Source organism: Thamnophis elegans, chromosome 2 (genome assembly GCF_009769535.1).
Source record: "Thamnophis elegans isolate rThaEle1 chromosome 2, rThaEle1.pri, whole genome shotgun sequence".
Lineage (NCBI taxonomy): Eukaryota > Metazoa > Chordata > Lepidosauria > Squamata > Colubridae > Thamnophis > Thamnophis elegans.
Window position 1 is genome coordinate 144,643,843 of NC_045542.1, and position 18,940 is coordinate 144,662,782.

The 18,940-nt window shown below is 44.8% G+C and overlaps 2 protein-coding genes across 6 annotated transcripts in view; both read right to left on the reverse strand.

Moving 5' to 3' along the window:
• LOC116524030 (N-glycosylase/DNA lyase-like) overlaps positions 1-8,143 on the reverse strand; it is a 12,762-nt gene extending 4,619 nt beyond the window's left edge. Inside the window, 6 exon segments of the mRNA XM_032239127.1 lie at positions 565-733; positions 735-745; positions 2,459-2,560; positions 2,563-2,779; positions 2,781-2,832; positions 7,921-8,143. Of these exon segments, the coding sequence (XP_032095018.1) occupies positions 565-733; positions 735-745; positions 2,459-2,560; positions 2,563-2,779; positions 2,781-2,832; positions 7,921-8,030 (661 nt within the window). The 5' untranslated portion in view covers positions 8,031-8,143.
• A 3,223-nt stretch (positions 8,144-11,366) lies between these two features.
• Positions 11,367-18,940, reverse strand: part of LOC116503867 (peregrin) — a 31,852-nt gene continuing 24,278 nt past the window's right edge. For 3 of the 5 annotated variants that reach the window (XM_032210553.1, XM_032210554.1, XM_032210550.1), the window contains exons 10-14: positions 18,044-18,191; positions 16,070-16,206; positions 15,852-15,970; positions 12,852-13,006; positions 11,367-12,233 (exon numbers count right to left, since the gene is read on the reverse strand). In XM_032210553.1, the coding sequence (XP_032066444.1) occupies positions 12,050-12,233; positions 12,852-13,006; positions 15,852-15,970; positions 16,070-16,206; positions 18,044-18,191 (743 nt within the window). In that variant the 3' untranslated portion in view covers positions 11,367-12,049. The remainder of the gene's footprint in view (positions 12,234-12,851; positions 13,007-15,851; positions 15,971-16,069; positions 16,207-18,043; positions 18,192-18,940) is intronic. The other 2 variants (XM_032210552.1, XM_032210551.1) reach the window with 2 other exon arrangements.

Below are 18,940 nucleotides of genomic sequence, written 5' to 3' on the forward strand. Positions count from 1 at the left end.
TCGTTGCCCAGGTATTTATTTATAGGGGGAAAATATCCGGACCAAACATAATTTCTGATGTTGAATTTTCCCCTTTACCAGAGGGATCCCCCTTGTGGAGTACTGGGAAGCCATTATCATGGCAACTCCACTGCACTGTACAGTAGGAATCCATTTTACGGCAGTACAGTAGAAGCCATTTTTAAGGCACAACAGGCTGTATCTTAACAGAACACAACACACACACCGAGGGGTGTTGGGGGTATCTCATCCCCACAGTATTTGTTTCCAGAAAGTAAGTCATCTGTGTACCAAGTGTGGTTGAAATTGCTCGAGGCGTTCCAGAGTTATGCTGGAACATACACACCACACAGCCATTTTTTGAATATATAGAAGAGAAGGAGATTGTATAGGTCTCCTGCGAGAGTAGGGGGGTGGACTAGATGACCTGCAAGGTCCCTTCCAACACTGTCATTGGTGTATCCTTTTGGGGATAGAACAGAAAGCGGAGAAGCAGTCAGAAGACGTAGGTGGATGGTTTGTGGAGGGAAAGGCCGCAAAGCAACTGTGAGCCTAAGGTTTTACCTGCCATTGCTTGCAGTGTGGGGAAGGCATGATAGGTCTTGGTATCCAGCTGGCAGAGGCGGCGCCCAAAGGCCTGGCACAGGTGTTGACTCATGTTGGTGATGCGGGACAGGTGGTTGTTGGAGGTGCAGATGAAGGAGAAGAGGCACTCCACTGGGTCCTGCCGCAAGCACCCGGACACCTGGAGAAATAAAGAGCCACTAGGTCTTTTTCTGCCATCCATTTGTATGTTTCTATGTTTCCTATCGCTAGTCACATGCTTTATGTTTAAGCTAAGAAATTCAGTTTTCCTTGCCGCTGAATTATACTGTGGTTTCCGATTTCTAGATTTTCATGGTACTAGCAGTAAGCTGAGAGAGAACCCTGAGCAAGAAAGCCTCACCAATAAGGAGAATATTGTAGCTCAGGGTTTAAAATGAGGGGTCCTTGGTGCTCGCTCTTTAAGCGTGGTTGTATTTCTTGCAGACGTTTCATTATCCAACTAGGTAACATCATCAGGGCTGCATTTTTTTATCTGCAGTGCAGGTAATAAAATGTTTGCAAGAAAACAACTAAGTTCAAGGAAGCCTCACTTTGGGATCACCTGCCTGCCCATTTTCAAATCTCCCCCTGCCAGACAAGGACAATGTTCCCTAAAATGCATAAAAAATAAAGACATTTAAGAATTCAAATTCTGCGCTCTCAATATAAGACACAGCTTTGCTGCTGGTCAGTTAAAAGATAAAAGTAAAGTTTCCCTTCGCAGATATGTGCTACTCATTCCTGACTCTAGTCTAGGGGGGTGGTGCTCATCTCTGTTTCTAAGCCTAAGAGCCAGCGCTGTCCGAAGACGTCTCCGTGGTCATGTGGCCGGCATGACTAAATGCCGAAGACGCATGGAACACTGTTACCTTCCACCAAAGGTGGTCCCTATTTTTCTACTTGCATTTTAAACATGCTTTCGGACTGCTAGATTGGCAGAAGCTGGGACAAGTAACAGGAGCTCACTCCATTAGGCGGTGATAGGGATTCGAACCGCTGAACTGCCAACCTTTTTGACCGACAAACTCAGCGTCTTAACCACTGAACCACCTCGTCCCTTACACTGATTATGCTGGTCAATTACTCTCCACTAAATAAAACATCACTTAGTTCTAATTCGTGAAAACAAGCGCTCACATACAAATTAGGATATTGTTACTGAATTGAATTGAATTTTATTATTTATATGCCGCCCTTCTCCGGGAGGGACTCAGGGCGGCGAACAACTCAAAAGGGGAAAAGGGGAACATAGAACAGAATACAAGTAATTAAAATAGCCAAGAATCACACAACCACACAAGTCGAGAGGGGAGGGGAACTCATCAACCCCAGGCCTGCCGGTAAAGCCAGGTTTTGACGGCTTTTCGGAAGGCCTGGAGAGAGGTGAGGGTCCGAATCCCTGCGGGGAGTTCGTTCCAGAGGGCCGGAGCTGCCACAGAGAAGGCCCTCCTCCGGGTAGTAGCCAGATGACATTGGCTGGTAGACGGAACCCGGAGGAGGCTAACCCTGTGTGATCTAATGGGTCTTTGGGAGGTAATTGGCAGCAGGTGGTCTCTCAAGTACCCAGATACTATTTTTTCATCATGTAAACCAGTGGTAGTCAACCTGGTCCCTACCGCCCACTAGTGGGCGTTCCAGCTTTCATGGTGGGCGGTAGGGTTTGCTGCAGCTCTGCTTTATAAATTTTATAAAGTTACTTCCCTACTTTATAATCACCATTACTGTGGAACCAGTGGGCGGTTAGAAAATTTTACTACTAACAGAGATACAAAAGTGGGCGGTAGGTATAGAAAGGTTGACTACCCCTGATGTAAACCAAACTCATATATTTTTATTGTAGCAGTGCATTATTCTCCAGTGCTAGTTTGCCTACCTGGGAATTTAACACCTATTTCCCGGAAATGCGAGTCAACATAAGACCAACCCTGGTATAACCCAGATACATTTACATGTAGTTGGAAATAGTCCTGGAGATCTGAGAAGGAGTCATCCCATCTGTTCCCCGGGCCAACTCTCCAGACAAATGGCTGCCCGGACGTTCGCTTGTCCCAGGACGATTCGGTTCTGGCTGTGTTTGCTTCCTGCTCTTCTTCAGGGGAGGTTCGGAGAGGCCTTCTTCTTCTCTGCCACCGTCCTCCTTTTCCTCTTCATGCAAGGTATACCAGAGATGTTCCTCAGACTGCGTGAGAGTCCAGGACTCGTCCAGCCAGCACGCCAGTCCAGTAGCCGGGGCTGGTTTCAGACCACCTGAGAAAATCACAGGCTTGGTTAGCAGCAGAAACAGCCAAGGTGTTCTGACCTAGGCTTCATGAGAAAGTATAAATCATACTTTTAGTCCCCAAACCCTCTTTTATTTAAATGGCTGTGAATTATGGTAATTCACAGCCCATAAGGATTCACAAACAGTCTGTGAAGAGTCCGACAGATGTCTGCTCGAGTTGCCAAAGTCTTTCAGGGGAATGTTAATAAGCACCCACCTTTAACTCCCTTGAAACACTGCCAGAGACCTTTTGCAAGGCCAACGTAGCACAGAGTCAAACGGAGCTTCTCAGAGTTTGAACCAACCAGAATGAACTCATTGCTTCCTGCAGAGGCTCACATCCCTTTACTCCTCTTTTATGACTTAGGGGAGGGACCAATCATCTCAGTGGTGGGTTTGAAAAAATTTTGGAACCTCTTCTGTAGGTGTGGCCTGCTTTCCGGGTCCACTGGTGGAACCTCTTCTAACCAGTTTGGTAGATTTGACGAACCGGTTCTACCGAATAGGTGCGAACTGGTAGGAACCCACCTCTGAATCATCTCCAAGCCTTACTCCCAAGTTACCCCCTTTTTCTTCTTAATTGTTCTTGCCTTCTGGCAGCTCTGTCCATGCGCACACTGGGAACAGGCTCCCCCTGTTCTTCTGCCTCGCTGATGTCAGCACATAACTCCCAGATGGCCCTGGTCCCCTCTCTGCCTCCGACACAGAGCCCTCATCAGAGCCTTTCCCAGACTCCAGGACTGGCCCATGTTCCTCCCCAACTCCCTTACTGTCCGAATCTGCTGCCAGCTCTGCAAGCCACCAACGGACTACAACACAAGGCTCATCTAAAAAGAAAAGGCTATCCACATCCTTCAGTCAATTTAGGTAATCCCCCACGTACAACCGCATGAAAAAGTGAATTATGGCCACTTTCACACATGGCCATTGTAGCATCCCCCGTGATCACGCAATCAAAATTCGGATGCTTGGCAACTGACTCATATTTATGACAGTTGCCGTGCCCTAGCGTCATGGGATCCCCCTTTTGCGATCTTCTGACAAGCAAAGTCCACGGGGAAGCCAGATTCACTTCAAAACCATGCGACTAACTGAACAATTACAGAGATTCACTTAGCAACTGTGGCAGGAAAGGTCGTACAATGGGGCAAAATTCACTTAACAACTGTCTCACTTAGCGACAGAAATGTTGGTCTCAATTGTGTTTGCAAGTCCAGGACTGCCTGTACCTAGATATTGTTTATGTCTATTGAGGACTGATTTGTCAGGGTGCCAGGCTTCCAGGTATTCTCCAGTGTTCTTGGACTTTTTCTAGGAGGGTCAGAGTTTCCCAGTTGAAACTATGATCAAATCTGTCCATGTGTTATAAGATTCAGGAGTGTTCCTTATGTTGTAGGAAGTTATCACCCACCCCTCTCCCAGAAAAATGAAATATCCTAGGAAATATGGAAAAGGCAGAATATTATATTTCCCTGGATGTGAAAAGGAAGAAGCATGTTTTATAAAGAGAAAATAGCTCCCTGCAGCTTCCTGCCCCCACACGCTTTGTCAATGGGCCATTAAGAAGGCCAACCTAGTCCCTTTACATAATAAAGAGTTCTCCCCTTCAGCTCCAGGGGGATGGGATTAAAGCATGATAATATTGGCACTTTACCCAACTCACCACATGGCATCTGAGAACTCAACCAAACCTGGATTCAAACGCAGCCTAGAGAGTTGCCCCTGCATGGCCCCAAGGGAGTCTGACAACCAATCAGAATACTAGCTCAAGATTAAAGGCCAGAGAGGGCATAAAACTAGGGACTCAGCTTCTCTTCCTTCCTTGCCTTCCCTTCTCTTTTCTCCACCAACGTTGAAGCATGTGATCACCTTTTCTGTTCAGGGCTCAAGCCATGTGGTCCTGTCCACCATTAAAACCATCTTTCCAAGCAGCCTCCATGTCTCCAGTGTCTTTTTTCCCCACTTGGAGCCGAATCCAGAAGGATATTTCTTTTCAACAATGTATTCTGGCTGCTAGTTGGTGTCCATGGAGACCGGGTGTGCTAAAACACTATGTATAGATTTGGTACGGTGTGGTATGTCCAGTTCTTGGAAAGCATCTTCACTTTAAGTATTAATAATTATATTAGATTGCATGATGGTACTACTAACATTTTGCTAGCATGCAAAATGAGATAAGAAAAAAAAAGGAAGCTTCTTATATCTACAGTAGTGAGTTTGTTTTCCAACTAACTTGATAGCTTCTCTGACAGCTGCTCTCCAATCAACTCTGATTAACTCTCTAAACTGTTTGAGCAAATAACCAGTGATAGCAGCCGGCTTCTACCGTTAAGCTATTCACGTCCCCAAAGTTATAAAAGTTATTATTATTTCCTGCCTTTTATCTATGGAGCACTCAAAGGTAAACAAGCTAAGTTATTATCGGCTTAACATGCAATTACCTTTATTAGTGGTGCAATTCAAAAAATGCATGGTTACAAGGTACAGGATTAATTCCCTTATTGAAAACAGAAGGAGAAATACATTTATTTCTGGAAGAAAGGCACTCCGTTGCTCGCCACTGACCAAGGAGAAGCTTCTTCCTCATATATCCTACAACTGGGGTTCTGAGGGTACAGGCAATTTTAATGTTATTTATTTCTTTAAAGCCTTAGGTATGGCCACACCTGGAATACTGCATCTAGATTTAGTCACCACCACATTACAAAAAAGATGTTGAGACTTTGGAAAAAGTGCAAAGAAGAGCAATTAAGATGATTAAAGGCATGGAGACAAAAACATGAAGGACGGTTGCAGGAATTGGGTATGGCCAGTCTAGAGAAAAGAAGAATTAGGGGTGACATGATAGCAGTATTCCAGTATTTGAGAGGTTGCCATAAAGAAGAGGAGGGGGGTCAACTTATTTTTCTGAGCACCAGAAGTCAAGAAACAATGGATGGAAACTAATCTAGGAAAGAAGCAACCTGGAATTAAGGAGAAACTTCCTAACAGTGAGGACAATTAACCGGTGGAACAGCTTGCCTTCAGAAGTTATAGGGGCTTCATCACTGGAGATTTTTAAGAAAAGACTGCACAGTCACCTATCTGAAATGATATAGTCCAGGGTCTCCTGCTTGAACAGGGGGCAGGACTAGAAGACTTCCAAGATCCCATCCAGTTCTATTCTGATTATAACCACAAAATATACAAATAAAATAAAACTGATGCGCAGACTAAATTTTGTTACAGCCCCTAAAGAACTTCAGATTGGGGATGAAAGTCAATGTAATGCAATTTGTCATTTAGAGAAACAGTCTCAAAGGTGGTTTTTTTTTTCAAAGGCAACTGGACTTTGTTTTTTCCTGAAGATGTTTTGCTTCTCCTCTAAGAAGCTTCTTCGATTCTGACTGAATGGTGGAGGATAGAAGGATTTAAATCGTTCGGTCAGAACTGAAGAAGTTTCTTGGATGAGAAGTGAAACATCTTTAAGGAAAAACAAAGTCCAGTTGTCTTTTAAGAAGACGAGAAGGATAATAGTAATACAGCCCTATTCCATTGGTAATACCTTTAGGCGTAACAGTGCTGGGGGAGGTAGGTGTTTTATTGCAGGCTACTTCAGCTGACTGCTAGCTGCAGTTTGGCAGTTTGAATCCCACCAGGCTCAAGGTTGACTCAGCCTTCCATCCTTTCGAGGTGGGTAAAATGAGGACCCAGATTGTTGGGGGCCATAGGCTGACTCTGTAAACTGCTTAGAGAGGGCTGTAAAGCACTATGAAGCGGTATATAAGTCTAAGTGCTATTGCTACAGCTATTAGCAGAGTGATGGCATGGGGGGAAAACTATTTTTGTGCCTAATTGTTTTGGCATGCCATGCCTTATAGCAGCATCTGAGGGGAGAAGTTGAAATGGTTTATGTCCAGGATGTGAAACGTCTGTAGACAGTGTCTCTTTCTGGCTCGTGCAGTACACAGGTCCTCAATGGAAGGCAGGCTGGTTACAATTGTTTTGTTCTGTAGTCTTAACTATTGGACTGCGTTGAAGTCTGTACCTGTCCTGTTTGGTTGCAGATTTCCCCTGATGCAGATTTTTCATAGGTGTGTAAAGTGATCTATGAAGTCCTTGGGGCTAATTGGACAATGAAGCATCTGCAAGTGAGCAACCAAGCTGTGAGAGTAACAAGAACTCCCCAGTTCAACCCTGAGCTACATATCTTGTCTTCTATTGCAGTGATCTCTAAGGTTCTCTGACAATAGCAGCATGAAGAGAATTCAGGGAGCCAATGGCTGTGCCCAGAGCGACGGATTTGTAGCTCAAGGCTTCAGCTCCATGAAGCCAAGATTACACGCCTAAAACAAAAGAGCTCAAAAAGACAGTAGATTCTACCGATGCTTCGAAGAATTAGAAGGGCTTTTTATTATTTAATGATATTGTGGCTTTGGGAGGGGAGGGAGAAAAGGGGCAGCACCGTTTGCAAAATGCAAGTGGTAGCCGCCCCTTCCTCCCCCCTCCCCAAAAAACCCTAAGGAGTGCCATCCCCTTCTTTGCAAAAAGATGGGTTTTCATCCTTCCTACAAGTGGTAAAGCAAAAGGAATCCCTGCGGATTTTACTTCGCCAGTCCTTACCAACTATAGGGGGCGGTGCTCATCTTCCTTTCTTTTACAAATGGAGGATAAACCATAATAATAATGATGATGATGATGATGATTAGAGGTTGTGGATGATGGGAAAAGGCCGCAGGAGCATTGCTTGCACAAAGCAGAATATATACCAAGAGAGCCTGGCCAACATCTCTCGCTCTTCCCCCCCCCCCCCGCGAGTCTGTCGGGGCTTTTATGCATGCATTCAAAGCGCTTGCTTCCTTCATCAGCAGGCCTCCGTGCATCCCCAAGCTGCACAACCCTGGGGCGTAGCCAAGGGGGAAGCAAGGCAGCAAACCCAGAGAGGGGCAAGTTAAAAAATGACTGCGGCGGAGAAGCCAACCAAGGGCGAACGGCGATGCAAAGAAAGAAAGAAAAGGGCCGAGGGGAAAATTTAAGGAGATGCTTTCGAAAAAGGTTGCAATTCCTGGCTGGGAGCCGCCAGGGGGCGCACTAACCGGAAGGTCTGCCCGCCACAGAGTACCAGGTCAAGGCGGAGTTCGGTGCGCGGGCAAGGCAGGGAGCGCCAGGGAGTCGCTCGAGGCAGCTGGGTCGGCCGGGGGTTCATGTTGTGCCTTCTGCTGTCCGCTGTCCTTAGGGATGAGCGCGCTCCGGCCGCAGCTCTGGCTGCACCAGTTTGGCGCAAAACCCGTACCTCCGAGTCCGTAAAATCACCATAGAGAGCGGTCCCTGGATTTAGAGGAGGGGCCGCGCAGGGGTAGAGCGGGGCAACCGCTTTCCGCTCTAGGGCTGCGAGGGGAGGTCTTTATGGTCTGTTTGGGCGGAAGCCCGGGTCTTTGGGCACAGAAAGGATTCTTCCTGTCCGCGGGTTAAGGCTAGATAAGGCATGAAAAAGGTTTTGTATGGATGTTGCAAGGCGGATGGGAAAGGAAGCGGCCCTTTTAGCCGAGGACGGAAATGGAGCTATCGTTAACTGGGCAGTAGATGGTAGCACAATTTTCCTTGAACTGGATACTCTTTGCTATAATCATAGTTTAAATATCTAGCAAGAGTTTCAGGCAGAAAACTATTACTATTATTACTATCATCACCATCATTATATACTTTATTCATTAAACATGAGACTCAGCCAACTGAACATTCAAAAATGCATCACAAATACTAATTGTTGTTGCTGTTGTTGGCAAGCATCCTTTCAATTATCCTTTCTTTTCTTGTCAAGCATGGGGGTTAGAAAGTTAGTCAGGCCCCGATTAGGGGCATTGTTGTTATTCTGAGGTTTTTTTAATTCTTGGCAGCCTTTTTTGTTGTTTATTTTGGTTTATAATTATTTATATTGTTTTAAATTCTCTTCACCCACCCAGATTCACCTTGACAAGCCATATACATTAACATGCAGTGATATTTAAGCTATTGATAAAACACATTACTGCTGCCATTTCAAGGTGATCAGCCCTTAATCTGTCTTGTAAAAAGTGCCGAAAGACACTTAAATTAAACACTTGATCATAGAGTGTTTGATCTTAACAACAGCAACAAAAGCTACATTTCCACTTCTTTTAGCTGATTAGCTGCTAAAATTGACATTAAGAATAATAGGGTCACATCAAATAAATATGTTGGGCATTGAAGCAGAAGATGGAATTCATTTCCATGGTATATAACATTTTGAATTCTGGATTCTTGTAAGTGATGCATTTTCTTTAAATTCATCCAAATTGATGAAATTAGTGGGAATATAATGCACATTTAATTTTAAATCATTATTTTCATTATCAATCATCCAAATATACATTTCATTAAAAATTACTATAATTTAAATAAGATATTTATTTGATCTTTGGGTACAATAATTCACCTTTTCCAAGGCCAGATTGCAAATTGTGTGGAATCAAAGCTCTTACTCAAGTTTTTAAAACTCTTTATACTTGTGAGGATTCTTTGTTTTTCAAAAACTGGACACGTCACAGCATACAAGATAACTGTCAAACTGCTTTATTGTGGTACATGCTTTTCCTAATAATACTTGCCCTGGGTTAACTCCATCCTCCTAGATTTTGAGAGCTGATGTAGCCATGTAAATAATGATAGTTATTCCTTATAGCAAGTAAGTCTTAAAATTTGTATAGTAGCATACAACTTTTGCCTTTCTCTAAAATTCTTGTGTCTTGGGATTAGGGCCTACCTCAATGTGGTTTGTCTTTTTCTGGCTGCTATCGAACTCCAGCCCAAAGTCTTAAGCCAAGTGCCAAGTAGAAATTACCCCATGATGGGTTAAATGTCTGTGGAGATTCTCAATCATCCAGGTCATGGTTATCCCAAAGGGGCTTTTCAAAAGACAACTGGACCACAGTGGATTGCTTACAAACACTTGTAATCCTGGCAGTTGATTGATTGCCCTTTCCCTTACCTCCTGCAGTAATTGTACATTTCCAAACATCACTTCCTGCTTCATTGCCTCCTTGTTGTCTTCTTATCCTCCACCATTTCTCCACACACTCACTCTTTTGTAGGCTAAGAGCCTGGGTGGGGTGAAGCTGCCTATGGATGTTGGCAGGGTGCTAAAAATGCCAAGATTTGGTTCAGTTAGGTAGACACCTGAAATATCAGTGTGTATTCTTTTGAGTAAACTGCATAGGAGAATTAATAAGCTAATTCCCTTTGAAGTTTCTGGGCCTGTAAAAATTTTACTGCCTTTGGGACAAAAAGCATGAGTTTAGCCCTAATGAATTGGTGATGAGGATGGTTGGAAGTGGGAGGTGTTTCTGCTTTGCTGCTGTTGCTTTTTTCAAATGCAAGCAACAATCCCAGCTTCCTTCTCGCACATTAGGGCATATTATTTATTTATAACTAGCTGATAACCCGGCGCTACCCTCTTTCCATGAACGTTGCCGCAATTTCTAATGTAGGATTTTCCCCCTTACCAGATGGAGACCCCTTGTGGAGTACTGTGAAGCCGTTACTATGGCAACTCCACAGCACTGTACAGTAGAAGCCATTTTAAGGCAGTATGGTAGAAGCTGTTTGCACAACAGGCTGTATTTTAATGGAACACACACACCAAGGGGTGTTAGGGTGTCTTACTCCCACAGTATTTATTTTCAGAGAGTAAATAATCTAGCGAGGTCTCATTCGCCATCTTCAGGCTGTGAGACCTTGCTGAAACATTGCCAAGACAATCTCAATCTTACACTCCCAATGAGAGAGAGAGAGTGAGTGAGTGTGTGTGTGTGTGTGTGTGTGAGAGAGAGAGAGAGATTATATTAGATGAAATGATTCTCGTGCAGTTTAGTTCATCTAAAAAGACACTTTAGGAAAAAAAGGGGGGGGGAGTAAATTAAAGATTTCTTCGGAAATACAACAAATGAAGCGACTGCAGTGGAAGGAAGGGTAGGTGCAATATCTAAATATTGGATGAAATGAATAGATTTGACAACAATCCTTCCAAAACAATTAGAAGCTTTTTTTTTTTAAAAAAAGAACCATATACGTATTTGGCACTATTGGTCTAAAATGTGACTTTATGAATAACCTGAAAACAAGTTGTTCTGCTAATATCTTCAAGTTCTAACTTTGTCATCTGGATGGGAAGAGCATTGAGAATAATTTGCTGAGCCCTTTGAAGGAAAAATGAAGCTTCAGTGCAGTAAACTAAAATACAAGGAATGATGAAAACAATTCTTTAAGCCATTTTTTTCTACAAAGTGAAATCATTATCATTTCTAGATATTAAATCTTACGTATGTTGCTAATGCTCCATAAAACAATGGTGGTGGGGGGATGCTAATCCTGATAACAGGATAGTAAAGATAGCTCAATGATTTAATTGAAGCCAAGAAAACACACAAAGAGAGTCAGCACATCCTATGAGACCAGAAAAACCCAGAGATTCCCTTTATTCATTTCCGCAAACATTATTTAAAAAGGCAAGGAGCCCACTTGGTTCCAAAAGAGCCATTTTATTTTCTAAGAATCAATAGAGATCTTCTTTCTCCAAAATAAATACAAGTACAAATGCCCTCCCGGCTGCAGCAGAAAGAGCCAGGTTTCTACAAGGGGGGAGAGGGGGTCGAGGGGGGGAGGGGTCAGGCAGAGTCCAAAAAGCTATAGTATCAAAATGTGCAAGTGAGAAGACGGCGGCCCTGCTCTGCAGAGTGACGGTAGGGCTGGGCCAAGGAAAGGCTGATAGATCTGGACAGGTGCTATGATGCAGGGAAACGGGGGCCAGACTCTGTATGTTGGGAGGGGTAGGTGTACGGAGCAGCCCAAATAATTTACATTCTCCCACTATGATACAGTATCTTACAAAAGTCTAGAGCCTTAAGACCCAGAGGGTTAGGGTACTGCCCATAGGAGCTATGCAGGCAGCTGGGTATTGCTCGTGCAGCTGGTCAGGGCAATTCCAGGCATGGAACAAGGAAGGGCAGGCTGGCACAAGAGGTAGGCTTTGCCCACGTGAAGGGCACAGTGCTCTGTGGGTGTGCCCAGCACACTGGAGGAGCGGTTGGGTGCTCTGTGCGTGTTCCTGCAGCAGCCAGGCTTCCCAAGGCTGGAGCTCCCTGCTCCCTTCTCCCGTACAGTCCAGCTGCACTGAGTGAGCACCCAGGGCGGGAGCCCCTCGGAGGGTCAGTCACTCTCGCTGGAGTCACTGGTCTGCTCTCCTTGCACCTTGTTCCGGTGTTGCATGGCTCGGTGATAGGCAATCTGGACAGACTTGCGGATGTTGGACTTGCGGCCTTCCAGCATCTTCTCCTTATCCAGGTCCTGGTTTACGCCAAGGGGCACAAGTTTGGTGCGGGGCAGCCATTGCCTGCAGGAATGGAATGTGCGAAAAGTCACTAGAGCTCGGTTCACTCCCAAAACAAGAGGGCTATTCTGTCCCCACTCTGTTCCCGTTCTTGTCAATTAATTCTCCCAGCCTCGATTGAGCTCTGTTCCTTTCTTGTAGTTTTTGATACCTGGGAAAGAGTGAGCTTCAGCCAGGGGTGGCCTGCTGGGGGTTTGCAGGGGTTCAGGAGAACCTCTAGCTAAGATTCTGTGCAGTTCAGAGAACACCCAAATCCCACTCCTGGCTGGCCCCGCCCGCCCCTCCCCTCCCAGGAGTCTCCATGCGGCCTGTTTTGAATGCAGGTAAATGCCGGACGCACGTGGAGGCTCGGTGAGGGGGAAAAATGGGCTTACCGAAAGTTTGGGAAGGCTGAAAATGGGCCCATTTCCAGCCTCCAAAAGGCCCCTGGAGCCTGGGGAGGCTGTTTTCACCCTCCCAGAGGCTCAAGGAAAGTCCACGGAGCCTGGAGAGGGCAAAAACTTCCCCTCGACAGTGCAGGAGACTGACTAGGCCACGCCCATCATGGCCACGCCCACCCAGCAACCGGACAGAGAACCCCTTGCTAAAACTTTTGAAGCCCACCCTGGCTTCAGCCCTTACCAGGTGCGCTTGTTGTCGAAGAAGAGGACCAGGTAGAGATGCTCCCGTGCTTCCTGAGTCATTTGCTCTCCCAGCTTCAATACCTCCAAGGGGGGCACAGGAATGGGGACACCATGGTGGAACATCCCTTCCCGGGGCATCTTCGGATCAATGATCTGCCAAGAGCAGGAGGGAAAAGATCAGGCGTTGTGGGGGGGGGGGAAGAACCATCTATTCAATGTGTGGTAAGGAGAGGTTTGCAGAAAAGGCAGGTTAAAAAGGAAACAGATCCAGGTTATATGTCTTGAGAATGAATGTGGCACTGTAGATACAAAGCCATACTGGAAACATTCATCTATAAACTCCAATCTGACCAGAGTTCACTGAGTAGTCTTCTGCTGTTAGTTACAGAAAATGGGTATCCTAAAACCTTAACTTTCTTCCTCCACGCAAACAAGTTTCTCATTTCTTATCACCTTTCCAGTCTCACTAGTTCTCATCGTCTCCAGCTGACATATCCAACCGTCAAGTCAGTAATGATGGAAATTGTAATTCCATCTTTAGATTCTGCTGTGTGTGGAAAACGTGCCACTGCAATACTGCAGTGACTAACCTCAGATTTTGTGTGTAGGAAAAAATAATAATTGCCACCCTGCTGTTTCCATTAGGATTGTCCTTAGGCTAGGAGGTTCTGACTGTGCAAGTTATATCGTTTGTAACATTGCAAATACACTGTTCAGTAAGGATGGTATGGAATGGTATCAGCAGGGCCAAATCGACAGAATAATGTTTCTCAACCTTGGCAACTTGAAGATGGGTGTACTTCAACTCCCAGAATTCCCCAGGCAGTTGCCAAGTTTGAGTAAACCCTGCCATAAATGTCTGTAAGAGATTCTCGGTCATCTAGGTCATGGTTGTCTCAAAGGTGCTTTTTCAGAAGGCAACTGGACTTTGTTTTTTTCTTTTGAAAAGCAAAACGTCTTCAAAAGATGAGAAGTGAAATGTCTTCAAAAGAAAAAACAAGAAAGTCCAGTTGCCTCCTGAAAAAGCACCTTGGGGTCCTGACATAAGTGGTACAACTGAGGTCTCAAATCTCAAACTTTCTGGTCTTTACAGTCTAGCCCTAACCTGTTCCCTTGAGATAGTGGTGGAGTACTTTCCGTTGCTTCTGCCAATCTTCTAAGAAGACAGCTCACCTGTTGTCTTTCTCTCTAAAACCTCTGGTATCTGAGTTCCCATAATCCTACCAATTTTCTGGTGAAAGGTAAAAGCATCACAATTGCTGTAATGGCATTTGTCGTGGCCGAGGTGGCGCAGTGGTTAAATGCAGCACTGCAGGCTACTGCTAGATCAGCAGTTCAGCGGTTCAAATCTCACCGGCTCAGGGTTGACTCAGCCTTCCATCCTTCCGAGGTGGGTAAAATGAGGACCCGGATTGTTGGGGGCAATATGCTGACTCTCTGTAAACCGCTTAGAGAGGGCTGAAAGCCCTATGAAGCGGTATATAAGTCTACTGCTATTGCTATTGCTATTTGCCATCAAGTAATTTTCAACTCCTAGCAACCATATAAAGCCCTTCATGGTATTGGATCTGGGTACTTGAGAGACCGCCTGCTGCCAATTACCTCCCACAGACCCATTAGATCTCACAGGGTTGGCCTCCTCCGGGTGCCATCTACCAGCCAATGCCATCTGGCTATTACCCGGGGGAGGGCCTTCTCTGTGGCGGCTCCGGCCCTCTGGAATGAATTCCCCGCAGGGATTCGGACCCTCACCTCTCTCCAGGCCTTCTGAAAAGCCGTCAAAACCTGGCTTTGCCGGCAGACCTGGGGGTGATGAGTTCCCTCCCCTCTCGACATGTATGGCTGTGCGACTGTTGTCTACTTTTATTATTTGTATTTTGTCTTTTATGTTCCCCTTTTTTCCCCCTTGAATTGTTCGCCGCCCTGAGTCCTCCTGGAGAAGGGCGGCATACAAATAATAAAATACAATACAACCATATAGAGAGATCTTCTCCTAGCCATAAGGTGCCATATAATTTAGAAGAATCAGTATTGCTCCACTACCCTCTGAAGGAGATAGATCAATTTCAGAAGGGATAAAGAAGAACCAAATTTTAGAAAGAAAAATATAGAAATCATTGTTTTCTACTTTTAACATTTTAAAAATGTAGCGATTCAGGATCTAACCTACAGGGACAGACAATATAAAGCAGCAGCAGAAAAATGTGTTAAACTGACCCCCCCCTGTCCCCCGAAAATAGGCAGTGATCTGATGTAATTCCACAAGGAATTATAGTTTTACTGAGCTAAAAAAAAAACCTATGGTCTCAACATGTTTGAAAGGTGCACAGTCTCAGAGTGTGTGCAAAAATAAAAAGACGACTGGATTTAAGCATACACTGTCAAAATAAATTAAACTTTAATGCAGATTCTGCCTAAAATATTTATCTAGTTCTTAAAGTTAACCAGTTTCTCAAGGCAAAAGTGCTTCTTTTGCCTGGATCGTCTCTGGAAACAATTATTAGAGCTTTTCAGGAGATGGTGCACCCCAGTTCAGGCACAGCAATTCCGTTCCCCATTTCCCCAGGGTTCTGCCTCTGAATTTTCAACAAAACAACTCCTTTTTTCTCCATCTGGAAGGGACCTAGCAGAAGTTTATATTCAAATCCAGATGCTGACTAGCACTTAGAACGGCAGGAAGGCTGCAGCATTGTGAATACTAGCTGGTGTTTCACAAGAAGTTCACTCTTTGTATCTATGCATCAAGCTGTAATGTATTTCTACTTTCTAGTTAAACGAATACTCAGTAATGGGTGCACCATCACCGGGGGTTTTCAAGAAGAGATTGGAAAGCCATTTGTCTGAAACAAGGTCTCCTGCTTGAACAGGGGGTAGGACTAGAAGACCTCCACAGTCCCTTCCAACTCTGTTATTCTATAATTCTGATAATTCCCACTCTCTTTCTCTCTCTCACAGCGATGCATACAAATATATACACCGGGTGCACATTATAACCTACCAAAGCTGGATATGATGGGTAACCCCGGCATTTGGCCCACACTAAGTCCAAGGCATCCAAAGGAGAATCTTCATCTTCAGAGAGCCACCCGGCTGATCGGCTGATACTCTTCCGGACTACTGCACAAAGAGGAAGGGGAAAAGGAGAGGGTCTGTGTCAACCTTTTGCCAACCTAGCCCTGATGGGGAAACCAGAAGAAATTGCTATCCTATACTCACTGCCATGGCCCACACCTCGGCCGGTCCCCACCGAATAGGACTCGTTTTCCGTCCCTGACGTGTCTTCACTGCTGTCCTCTGGGAAGTTTACACGGGAGAAAGAAGGCTTCCCTCTACCTTGCTTGGAAGGAGTAGTGCTGCAAAGGAGGAATAATTGTCTCAGTGGTGGGGCATTAAACCACAACAAAGGGGCCGAAAGGAAGAACGGCGCTAGGAGGAGTGAAGGCTGAGGATAAGGGAGCCCAGAAAGCCCTTTGTGAACTTAGCACAGGAACAACGAGGCCTCCCAAGCAATTGGCAGCAGAACATGAGGAAGCCAGATGAACAGGGCGAGTCCAAAGAACCTTTAATCCAGTACCTTGTTTCCCAGGTTGGTTGCGCAAAGGAGTCTTGGAAGGTTATAGGCAAATGGGCAGAAGCTAAGAGCTATGGCCCGCTGAATGCTTTTGCTCAACAATTTATATTTTGAGATGTCTTGCCTGTACTGTAGATACTAAAAATCATAGCTATCAAGACTCAAAGCCATGGAGTCTTGTCTAATTTTCCTCCCAAAGCACATCTCATTGGAAAGATGCAACTGTTACAGAGTGCCAGCAATCTGCCCCATACCAGTCCTTGGCTTTCCTTGCTAGTAAGTGCCACTTGGTCTGTTCTATACTATCCAACCTATCATATTCAAAGAGCATTCCCTATCAGAACAGACAGAATACTTTAAGAGCCATGGTGGCGCACTGGTTAGAGTGCAGTACTGCAGGCTACTTCTGCTGAATGCCGGCTGACTGCAATTTGGCAGTTCGAATCTCACCAGGCTCAAGGTTGACTCAGCCTTCCATCCTTCCGAGGTCGCTAACTGGGGGCAATATGCTGGCTCTGCAAATTGCTTGGGGGCAAATATGTTGGCTCTATAAACCGCTTAGAGAGGGCTTTAAAGTACTGTGAAGCAGTGTATAAGTCTAAGCGCTAGACATTTCCATACATTTTAACGTAACAACAGGTAAGTAGAAACTGTATTTGTTGTTATGTTAAAACATGTATGGAAATGACAAAGCCAGAAAGGTCGCTCTATGTCCAATGTTTAATGTATATTCAATATGTATGTATGTATGTATGTATGTATGTATGTATGTATGTGTATATATATATATATATGTGTGTGTGTGTGTGTGTGTGTGTGTGTTTTATTTGTGCTGATAAATAAATAAAGGGAGACTAGTATAGATCTATTTCAAGCTATTTAGCTCTCATCAGCTAGCCATACCCTTACTGGGATTTGAACCTGGGCTATATTACATACTAGGCAGACAACTTAACCATTAGGCCACAGGCTCTTATCCGTTATCAGCGAAGCCAGGGTGAAAGGTATCTATTAGATTTTTACAACCCCTGGTAAGAGGAAGGGGTTGTAAAAATCTAATAGATACCTTTCACCCTGGCTTTGCTGATAACGGATAAGAGCCTGTGGCCTAATGGCTAAGTTGTCTGCCTAGTATGTAATAGCCCAGGTTCAAATCCCAGTAAGGGTATGGCTAGCTGATGAGAGCTAAATAGCTTGAAATAGATCTATACTAGTCTCCCTTTATTTATTTATCAGCACAAATAAAAACCACAAATATAACAAAGGCAACAGTAAAAATATTGGGTTTCTGTCGTGATGGACTCTTGTGACGAGCCGATTGACAGATGATGGAAGCAGTTAGCTTCCTCCCATAATTGGGGCTTACCAGGGGTTGTAAATATATATATATATATATATATATATATATATATATATATATATATATATATATATATATATATATATATATATATATATATATAAAGACTTAAGTGCTATTGCCCTTGTGACAACGCGCCTTTAAGGAACTGATAAAAAGAAACAAACATGGCAGGTTTGAAGAACGATGGGACTCAGGATTACAGGGCTGCCGTGTGACACAAAGCAGGGTTTCCTGGGGCGACTGGGTGTTCTGGTACCTGGTGCGATCTGAAGCTGCGCTGCTGGTGCTGGTGCTGCTGGACTCGGAATCGGAGCTGCTGCGTGGGAGGTTGTAGCCGCTGCGGTAGACCAGGAAGCTCTTCTTGACTGGCTGGCTGCCGCTGCTGAAACCATTGGCTGGCAGGTCTGGAGGGAGAGACGGAACCGTTAAGAGAAAAGCCCCCGTCTAATTGCTCCAGTAAAGCAAAAGCTTCCTGCCAGGTCTACCATCAGGCAAGGATGGATGAAAGTTTAGGTTCACAGTTCAAGAAGCAAAGGCGGTAAGGTATTAAGGCATCTGTCTGCGCCTGGCTTCTACAGGTAGCCCTCAACTTACGACCGCAACGAGACCAACATTTCTGTGGCTAAACAAGACAGTCGCTAAGTGAGTTTTGCCCCATTTTACCTTTCTTGCCACCGTTGTTCAGTGAATCATGCAGTTGTTAAAGTCAGTAGCATGGTTGTTAAATGGATCTGACTTCCCCCATTGACTTTGCTTGTCAGGAGGTCGCAAAAGGGGATCCCACGATCCCTGGGACACTGCAACTGTCATAAGTAGGAGTAATTTGTCTACAACAGTCATGTGGAACACTGTCACAAGTCATTTTTTCCAGGGCTGTTGTTAACATCAAACGATTGCTACATGAACTGTTGTTAGTTGAGGACTTCCTGCACCGCAAAGGTAGGCGGCTTGGGGAAAAAGAGGCTAAGCTTCTGCTTTAAGAGGCTAACACTCTTGTCCGTCGATCATCCCCAACTCTGTTTAATAATTTATTTTTGAAATGTTTTATTTCCTCATTAAATATGAACCTTGCTTCCTGCTTATATAGGCACTCCCCTTCGATTCTGTTGAGTGCCTATATAAGCTGAAAGGCAAGGCATATAATTAATAAGGA